This window comes from Hippocampus comes, unplaced genomic scaffold (assembly GCF_001891065.2).
Source record: "Hippocampus comes isolate QL1 unplaced genomic scaffold, H_comes_QL1_v1.1 scaffold186, whole genome shotgun sequence".
Lineage (NCBI taxonomy): Eukaryota > Metazoa > Chordata > Actinopteri > Syngnathiformes > Syngnathidae > Hippocampus > Hippocampus comes.
The window spans coordinates 799022-809361 of record NW_017806236.1 but is presented as its reverse complement, the minus strand read 5'-3'; the positions used below and the strand labels follow the sequence as shown (position 1 = coordinate 809361).

Below are 10340 nucleotides of genomic sequence, written 5' to 3'. Positions count from 1 at the left end.
CCCCCACCTCCTATCGGCTTGTCCGGTTGAGCTGCTTGTGTAGAATTGGGAGACAGAAACCTTACCTTCAGAAGGACTTCTTTCTCCGCATTTATCATTTCTGCCTTCTTGGATTGGTCCAGTTCATCGTGCATCTCGGAGAGCTGCTGCTGGAGGTCCTTCATCTGCATTTTAGAACGCTCCCTGTCTGCAATCATCTGAGTCAACCTGTGAAATGCACAACGTACAGTACACTGTAAGAGTTACAGTTTTAACACGGGTAGACGATGAGGGACAAAATGGAAGTGCCGCGATAAACTCATCGGTCGGAATATTCGGTAAAGCTGTACAATCTAATGAGATCCAACACAATGAATGCGATATGCTCACTCGTCTTTGGTCGACTTAAGTTGCGACTCGATTTCCATCAGTTTGTTTCTGAGGTTGGTGACCTCGGCCTGATTCTTGGCCAACTCTTCCTGCAGCTTCTTCTTCTCCATCCGGGCCTTCTCACAGGCTTTGGCAAGTGTCTTTTCATTCTGGGACACAAAATCAACTGTCTCAAGATGAAGGTTTTAGAAATGTGGGCACACTGAGTCAGGCAAAAGCGACACAAAACCTTCATCTCGGTTTCCAATTTCCGCGTCAAGTCATACACTTGTGACTGCAGTGCTTCCTGTTTCTCCAGCAGCTGCTTCATCTCTACTGTCCGATCCTACAGAGGGTGAAAGTTCTATTCAAACACGCTACATGAGTCAAGAGTGAGCTACAACGGAGAGCATTTTCACTCCTCCGTTCACTTTCACCTCCTCCTCCACATTCTCAGCCGTTTTCCACTTCAGTCTGTTGATCCTTTCAAGCAGAAGGTTGACTTTCCTCCGGGTGACGGAGACTTCGTCAGTCGTCCTAAGAAGAAAGACAAATGTTTTATAAACACTTTTATCTCGTTGCTTTGACGGCGCAGAGATGAAGACGTTGGCCAAACTTCACTCAGCCTGCCGCAGGATTCTGTCTGGAGCACGTGTCAAAATAGGTGATAGATCATTTAAGACATTCCAGGTTATATCTGGAGAAGCAAGATCACGCTCTGCATTCCTGATTGACTCCGTGTGTGAGTGGATGTGTGAGCAGCTGTGCCGGCAACTCTGTTATCACACTATCACAATAGATAAAGTTAAAAAAAAAAAAAATTCTTACACTTTATTCTATCATCAAACTAATCCATCAAATGTTGTTTGGTTGAGGCTTCAACCCTAAGTTGCCACTGCAACACCAATCTCAAAAGTACACAAACACGAGTTGTTTTGTTCACAAGAACCGTTGACAGTTCGTTGAGGAGTAACTACATATATGTCTGCCAAAAAAACGGATTATATTTAACGCTTACGAGAACCGTTGACAGTTCGTTGAGGAGTAACTACATACAGTATATGTCCGCCAAAAACACGGATTATATTTAGCGCTTACAATTGTTACTGACACATGTATGGTTGCAGAGTTGGACAAGCGCCTGTTGTCACGGATGGCCGATGCATCCACGTTGCAAAGGGGACTAACTTTATAGCCCTTATAGGGGATTTTGAATGACATGTAGGACAAACGAAGCATCATATAAAAATCTTTGATTGAGTTAATTTTGACGAAAACGTGTACAAAATGAATTCTTGCAATTAATGTTGGTTTGCTGTTCAGCAGTTTTGTGCCATCTTTGAATGGAAATTTGAATGCAAGTGAGCCCTTTGCACAGGGTGGAAAAAAAAATCTATTGTATGAATTTGAGCATAGAAATATAGAACAATACTCTTTTGTACATCAGTTGAATAAAAGAAATACAACTTTTGTCCTTATTTCAACTTTTTCAAGCATTTTTGTCACACATCTGATTAAGAAGCGAACGGCCCAATGTGACCCCCGAGTAGTGCTGACAAAAAATGGTTGCCTATCCCCGTTCCAGTTCTTTTATGTGTTCACTCACCCTTCCTTGAGGTAGGTGAAGAGCATTTGCTTCGCTGCGTCTTCATTCGGGTCGACCGATACCTGCTGTCCTTTCAGAAGATCAGGAGTGACCTGGTTAGAGAGCATGATAAATAGAACCTTTGAAATGAGAACCGCGTCTGTGAGGACATGACTTTACCTGAGCGTCTCTTTCCTTTGCTCCATCTATGCAAGTGCTCTGCGACGATTCCTTCGTTCTGTGAAGTACTTTTGCTGCCATGTCAATCCCATGATGATCTTTAAACTGTATGCCGGGTTTGTTCTCTTCTCTCTTGTTGGCCTCTCCACCCAGCAGCCGAGCCCTGGCTGACCCCGGAGGATACACCTCGCCAGAGGTCACACCGCTGCTTCCCCCCTTCAGAGACGACGTCCTGCTGGATGAAGAGGAAGACGAGTCGGAAGCTCGGCCGCTGTCCACGCTACGTGACCGTCGCGTTTCTTCTGGGTCCAGACGACTTCTGGGGCCGCCCCTTCCTCTACGCTGGCTACTGTTGAACTGGGTGATTAGCTTGCCTACAGACATGAAGGGTTCAGAGTCCACTGAGTTTGGGGACCTTGCAGGGAGGTGTCCGTCCGAAGGAGGCGTGTTCTGGTCGTCTGTCGGGCCTTCGGCTGGAAGCGGAATCCGGGCTTTGGTCCGATCCCCTGTTTTCCCGGGAAGGGTTTGCGAAGGGTTGAGATGGTTGAGGTTGTTGCTTCTGGGGTCGTACGGTCTCAGGATCTCTGGGTGTTTCTGGTAATGAAACTCGGACAAGGAGCTAGTCCCATCCACGGACCTCTTCACCATGCCCGGTTTGTAGCCAGTCTGGTGAGTGATGACTGATACGTCTCTGTGGCTTTCTTCACCAGAACTGTTCAGAACTACAAAGGGCTGACCTTTAATCCCTTGAACCTGCACCCGAACTCCAAAGAAACTGTCATGGCCGCCTCTGGGGTTGTGCGCATCAACATAAGTCTTCTGCATCCTCATTTCCGGGGAGCCACCTAGTCCGGCCATTGTGGCTCCGGCTGCATTAACAGAACGAAGGGGGAAACAGAGGTTCTGAATTACAAAGATTCCAAATTGCAGGCAAGTGTGAGGATGGGAGCCACTGACTATTTTTTTTTTTCGCAATCGTCCACATTATTCGCAATCAGCCTGGCTGTTTGGCAGGTTTGATTGAGTTCACCATGGAAAATTTGACAGAGTTCCCAAATCAGGCCCAGAATGTTATAACCCTGTTGAACGCTGATCCAGCATGGGAAGGCGTACACAATTGTTTACACAACATTAGAGTTGCAGTGCAAGTAGGACACGGTGACATAGTGCCATCCAAGGATCTCCTCTCTCACACTCACACACAGCTGCACTCACGAGCCAACATGAAGACATACATGGACAACAGCTTGATTTTGCAGACAACTCACTCTGTGTGTTAATGACACTGCCGTATTGTACCAACAACACTGAGCCAATTGAATTACAACTACAACTGGCTGAGGTTTGTGGGGTGTCGTCACCCACTTCATGGTATAAAGGAGCAATATTTGTCAAGAGAGATGTCAACACTGGAGCCATTGTCATCATTATTGCACTCGATCTAAAATTTTAAGCCATTTACAGATGTGTTTTGAGTATGGGCCATAGGATTTATCATGACTTTGTCGGAGAAGATGAAAAAGGTAACAACAATATTAGGAATTAGTTTTTAGTATAAGAGTGCATTCTATGCACCACTGCAATTTATGACAATATTAATAATGATGTGGTATAGTCAATTTAATATGTTTCTGGTTGCATTATTTTTGGTAAATCATGTCATGTAGGTTTGATTCCGGCTGTGGCCTTCTAGTGTGGGCTTTGCATGTTCTCCCCATGCCTGCGTGGGTTTTCTCTGGGTACTCCAGTTTCCTTCCACATTCCAAAAACATGCATTGCAGGTTAATGGAACACTCTAAATTGTCTCTACGTGTGAGTATGAGCATGGATGGTTCGTCTATGTGTGCTCTGCGATTGGCTGGCGACCAGTTCAGGGGGTACCCCGCTTTCTGCCGGAAAACAGCTAGGATAGGCTGCAGAACGCCCACGACCCTTGTGGGGATAAGCGGATTAGAATATGGATGGATGGATGAAATTCATACCTCCCTGACAGCATTATTGTCTTTGGTGAATCATCATTTTGATCTCACTTGATTAATGTATGTGTGAGAAAAGATTTATTACAAAGCACGCTTTAAATGTTTACACTTTTTAGAAACTGGTGGCATTGGCTGGCAACCAGTTCAGGGTGTCCCCCGCCTACTGCCCGAAGACAGCTGGGATAGGCGCTAGTGCGCCCGCAACCCTTGTGATTGGGAATTGGAAAATTGATGGATGTAAATTGACTTCATTATTTGCAACCTTTGAGGTAAAAACCTTTGGTTGCCAGTTTGGGAAAATCCACCTTTAGCAGATAAAAACGTAGTTTTCCCTCAAAGCGGACTAGTTTACAACATAAGGTACGTAAAACGCATGTGTCCTTGTGGAATTTCGTATATCAGGAAGGGAAAATAAAAGTAGAAAGTTTTACTCTGGAATTTTACACTGATTTAACAGGAAAGCAAGATATTTGTCATTCAAATCAACCACTGTAATTATTCTTCGGGGCTTTCTTTTATGTTAGCATTAGCCAGTTACCATGTTCCACAGGTAAAATAACACCTTATAAGTAAACAGCAAGTAATGCCTGCATATCGTTCCGAGAGGGCAGAGCAAGGTTGCTGCCTGGACGGGACTCCGACATTAAAACGGAGAGGCTGTCTGCCACAGAAAGCAAAGAGCTTCAAAGAGATGAGGGGGGAAATATCTTTACCGAGGTTCCGTAAACTCACCACGAGCACGCCAAAGAAAGGGTTGAAGCCTTTCCTTGTTATTCTTCCGTTCTTCGCAATATAAAGGAGTAAAATCGTCATAAAGAAACGAACGTACCCGCTGTGAGTGTAAAAGTGAGTGAATCGGAGTGCGGTCCTCCTCTTCCTCCAAACTGTCCCGCTGTCCTGCCTCTGCCCAATGAGGCGTTCACCAACGCCGCGGTGTCCGACATCCCAGTGTCACGTGACAAAGGAGATATTCGGGAAATTCTTGCGGACGGCGCTACAACGGGGCTGCGGAATGCGATGGTCCGGTCAGAAATCTGTGTAGCTCCAGTTAAACAGCTTCGGCATTTAATTTGATATTCTAAATTTTGTTTACAAATTATTTTCTCAGATGTATCGGTCCAACCCAATTATATGCTGTGACTCTGCTTTCAATGACAGCTCCTCTAATTTTAGGCGCTCAATTGATGAATTGAAACGGAATTAAATATAAAAGGCGTAGTTTAGAGCTCAATTTGACAAATAGTATATGGTGTGAGATTGTTAAACCACATGAAGACAAAAATTACAGATATTAACAGATATTTGCAGAAAAAAAGACAAGAAGAACAAGAAAAACATGTACTGTATTGCTATATGCAGACACAAGCCAATAGGCTACATTGAACTGTACACAAACTGTACATTTTATAATAGCAGAACTTTTTTATGACTTTTTGAGATTTGTTCAAAAAAGCAATAAACAGCATTCTACATAAGCATATTGCTCAAAACATGAAATGTGTCTAAAACTGCACCGAAGAGTTTCCTTTGTAAAATCAAGTGTGACAAAAGCATTTACAGACATTTGTATAAAAGATAACTTACATAACTTAGGGAGGAAAAAATGTCCTAAACATGCACACAAAAAAAAAAAAAAACCCCCCCCCCCCCCCACACACACACACATTTGGCTAGATCTGAAAAGGAATGATGTGAGTGACAAATGTTTTGTTTTTGCCCACCAGTGTTGTTCGTAACAGTGCTAAACATACAAATAAAAAGAAAAGCTTCAATAGATAAGATGCTAATTAAAACATTCTTGGAGATGTGTTCATTCACAGAATGGGCCAACTCCTAAAACACACAGGCAAGCGCACACACACACTCACACACACACAGAAACTTCCATACTCACAATGCCACAGAACAAATAAATCTGCTGTCTGAATACGCATTGAAATGTCACGTCTGCCAATACACTATCAAACTGTTTGCCAAAGTGCAGATGACACCTCGCCACAACTGAGTTCTATCCTTCCAGGACAGATAAAAAAATGTACAAAATATCTCCAAGTTACAATGCATTTGTCTTTCAGAAGTAAACTTTTAGGCACAAAGTTAGAATTGTGTTGGAGAAGCGAGGGGATGATTGTTCAACTGCATCACGAGTCTCTGATGCTCTTCATTTTGCCAGAGACCCCAGAGTTAAGTATTTATTAGCTGGTTTAATCAAAGTACACTCACATACAATACACTACTCACAAAAATGAAAGAATATTCAGCTTTTTGGGTGAACCTAAAATGCACTATATACTTTACATGTGAACTTATTTTGCTTATTTTGTCCCTCGCTAAACGTTTCAATGTCCAACTGTTCGAAATGTTTCAGTACTTTTTACACAACGTGCTGTCGTCTAACATGAAGCGGAATGACAAAAGTCTCTAAAGCATTGAACAGTTAAGAGTCACTGGCAGCTCCGGGTATGTGAATTATGTGTTGCAACACAAGGCGGCATTCCCACAAAAAAAAAAGAAAGAAATCTGCGTGAAGTGGTTTTCTTTTTGCGCCCCCCATCTGGAGTCGCTCTCTGTCAGAGAGTTGCAGACAGCAACACTTTTGAAATAATTTAATTCGGGCAATCCTGAACAAAGAAAGCAAGCATGCTAGGAAACAAAGCCAAACTTATTGCAGTTGGACTCCGTTTAGGTTTTTTTTTTAGTTTTTTTCATTTGTGCAAAGCAAGGCTTGTGTTTTTGTAATTCTGCTTCCTTAATTCGAAATATATTTTGATGATTCTGTATTCCTAGTTTTCAATGCAGCATATTTAAAATAGTGTTTTCAATTCAAGGCAGCACGGTGGCTGACTCGTTAGAACATCGGCCTCACAGGGTAGAGGTGTAGGATTTGATTCCGGCTCCGGCCTTCCTGTGTGGAGTTTGTATGTTTTCCCCATGCCTGCGTGGGTTTCCTCCGAGTACTCCGGTTTCCTCCCACATTCCAAAAACATGCGTTGCAGGTTAATGGAACACTCTAAATTGTTCCTAGGCGTGGTTGTGAGCGTGAATGGTTGTTCATCTGTGTGTGCCCCGTGATTGAATGGCAACCAGTTCAGGGTGCACCCCGCCTACTGCCTGAAGACAGCTGGGATAGGCACCAGCATGCCCGCGACTCTTGTGAGGATAAAACGGTACAGAAAATGGATGGATGGATGTTCAATTCATCAGTGTGTCCATGAGTGTGTTGGTGGTGTGTGTGGTGGGGTAGCGAAAGGGCTCTCACTAACTATGATGAGGCCTTGGACCGCCACTGGTTGGTGAGATGTGCATTGAAATGTTTAGAGGTCAAATTACGTTCATCTGTAGGCTAAAGTGCATTTTAGTTTCATCTTGAAATTCAACCCAAAAACCCAGTTATGCCCAACTTTTTTGTGCATGTAGTGTCCGATACAGTATATCCTCCCATACACAATTTAGAGCTCCTCTCAGACTGTGTTAACAACCAAATGTTAATAAAAATATATCCTCATAAAGATCAATTTGGAAGCATGAAGTCCACATTGTTAAATTGGAATTGTTGACCGGTTGGAGCCTCAGAGATGGCCCATTGGGTTTGCAGGATCGGTCAGACCTGGATGAAATGCGACATGCATGGACTGAGGATCTGTCATGACAGCAGACACCTTCTCTTCCTCTCTCCTCCTCAGACACGCAGCTTTCGGGTTGAGGTTCCTCTCTGAGGGACGAGCAGTGGTTCATTTGAGGAAAAAGGCAACTCTCGGCGAGCGTTTGTGATGGTCTGCGTTTGGCGCTCACCTCTGACTTGTTGTTCCAGGCTGAGGATGACGGCCACGGCCTGGTGCAGCACCAGCAACTTGGTCTGCGGCTTCTCGCTCTTCAGGTGCAGCTGACACATGTGACCTAGCTCCTTGAACGCCTCGTTGATGTCGCGTACGCGCAGACGCTCCCGAGCGTTATTGGCCATCCTCCTCTCGCGCTCACGCTCGGCCTTCTGCTCCGGACTTAGATCTTCGTCCTCGTGGATACTTCAGCATTGGACGATATGGAAGAGGAGAATAAATGTTAAATTCAATCAGGGGAAAAGAGTCAGGGGAGGACATGGGATTTTATGAGGACTTTACTGCCCTCTACCGGCCATTGAGAAGAACAGACCTATACTTTTACAACCTAAATCCTAACACGTTCCATTAAATCGTTTCTATTTATTCCCAACAGTATATCCTCCAAATTTCGGAGCATTTCTCTTGTTTGCACCGCATCCTTATTTGTATTTTTTGTCCAATTAGATTTCAGCCTGCATGTGCTGCCATGTCAATCTAATCTGTCAGCCTTCATAATAAATTATGCTAGGCAAGGTAACTCAAAACTACCATAAATTCCTGTGAATAACAGGCGCCCGTGTATAATATGCTCCCCCAAAAATCAACCCTAAAAAACATTTGACTTGACCTGATTTGCTGTTATACATTATTATCAGCGTAAAAAATATGAATGAATAAAGATTTAAAACCAATAAAGTGCAAATGCTTTTAAATCCACGTTTAAAACAATGCTTGTTTCCTATTACCTCTGATGAAAGTCTTACAAAGTATTTTTAAAATCATATTTTTGAAAATCGTGTTCTTGCACCGTATGCACTTAGTAATTTTAGTTAAGCTATTTTTAAAATTTCTTTACTTTGCTTTTAGACGTCTTTAACTCTGTTTCTAACTGCTTTTGAATGTTCGACTTTTATTCAAAATAAGTGATGCATGAATAATAAGTGACAAATCTGGGATTCTATATGTTTTTTACAAACCCTATGTGCCGGTAAATGTCGAAACAAAGTGATTTTTTTTTGTGTCTTAATAAACCGCCTGTATTATAGTATAAGTGCAGGGGAAATCATGTTGTCAAGTGACAGCATTAGGGTCTACCTGTCCCTCGTGCCGTTGTCTCCATGCGTCTTGAGTTCGCTCTCCTCATCTGACCTTTGACTGTCGGAACTGTGGCTGGTGTGCATCATGTCTTCCCTCTCAATACTTTCAATTTTCAGCTCCGCATTTCCTGGAATTCCCAAACTCCCTGCAAAGGAAGAGGGATCATTATACACTGTGACATCAGTTTGGCAGCTAATTGCCATCATCAATTGAATAACAGTAAACACATCATGCTAAAAAAATCTGCGATTGAGTCACCTCTGCATCCTCCCGACATCGGCTCCAGCGTGGTCCCTTGTCTAGCGGGGTACGGGTGTCCATTTTGTGTGCGCCCCTGGAAGGCTGAATGGTTGTTGTTCATGGTGACAGCCTCAACCTTTGCGCCACACAAAGAAGTCGATGAGATAAGGCCAATATTTACAGTGTGTGTTCAGTTAGTACGACACGTGAGAATCTGTTAAATAATTATGGTAAATGATGCTACAGCGCAGCGCTTAAAACCCAACATCTGCTTCTTTATACCCAACATCCTCCTGAGTGGATCACTTTCCCATACAGACCCGATCTTAATCCTCCCCTTAAAACTGCTACACACTTTCTATTACACCAGTAATTCTCTTCAGGAATGATTCACTCCTAATCGACACATCCAAAGTATGAAATGTAATATCGCACTCCCCCAGGGGATTAGAATATACTATCCCTCGAGCTAGGGCCAAATCCTCCCACTCGGCTAAAAGGGAAAAACACGCCGTATCTGAGGCAGACCCCATCACCCCACACATTCAGTACACTTCCGACACAAAAGTGACGTGTCCCTGCACTGGCCCATTGTGTTCTGTTTCCTATTTTGCTGATGATAACAACAGAGTGGAAAAGTCCACAAGCTCAACAGCACACACAAACACGAGATGACATTTGCATACACGCAGCTCCATACTAAAATGCTTCAAAGTCTAACCATAGTTGGGGTGTGGCAGGTGAGCGCGAGCGTGCTGGCAGGGTTTGGCCGGCCGAGGAGGTTCTGGTTCAGCAGGCTGTGGATGTCAGCGGGCAGGCTGGGCATGGGACCGACGGCGTGGTTCCTTAAAACGTGGATGACATCGTCCAGTCTGTCCAGTCTGTCCTCAACCTGAGACTTATAGGGGAACAATATTTGTTAAATCGTGGCTTTTATCTGAGCTAAAAAAAAAAACATTACTATGTCATCTCTCTCTCTCTCTCTCTCTCTCTCTCTCTCTTTATTTTTGCTTTGCTTTATTTTGATTTCCCTTGCTTTTACGTCCTTAGCTTTGCATGGGGAAAAAAAAACGAACACAAAGAACACAAAAA

At 43.6% G+C, this 10340-nt stretch overlaps 2 protein-coding genes across 2 annotated transcripts in view; both read right to left on the bottom strand.

The window, feature by feature from the left end:
• The window catches only part of LOC109507489 (cingulin-like protein 1), a 12026-nt gene extending 6927 nt beyond the window's left edge, over nt 1-5099 (bottom strand). Inside the window, 7 exon segments of the mRNA XM_019856946.1 lie at nt 8-207; nt 370-518; nt 599-694; nt 786-885; nt 1955-2046; nt 2114-2997; nt 4923-5099. Of these exon segments, the coding sequence (XP_019712505.1) occupies nt 8-207; nt 370-518; nt 599-694; nt 786-885; nt 1955-2046; nt 2114-2971 (1495 nt within the window). The 5' untranslated portion in view covers nt 2972-2997; nt 4923-5099.
• Nucleotides 5100-7254: 2155 nt separating this feature from the next.
• Nucleotides 7255-10340, bottom strand: part of LOC109507481 (transcription factor 12-like) — a 9239-nt gene continuing 6153 nt past the window's right edge. The window contains exons 8-12 of the mRNA XM_019856938.1: nt 9970-10146; nt 9267-9384; nt 9006-9153; nt 7885-8114; nt 7255-7804 (exon numbers count right to left, since the gene is read on the bottom strand). Coding sequence (XP_019712497.1) covers nt 7662-7804; nt 7885-8114; nt 9006-9153; nt 9267-9384; nt 9970-10146 — 816 coding nt within the window. The 3' untranslated portion in view covers nt 7255-7661. The remainder of the gene's footprint in view (nt 7805-7884; nt 8115-9005; nt 9154-9266; nt 9385-9969; nt 10147-10340) is intronic.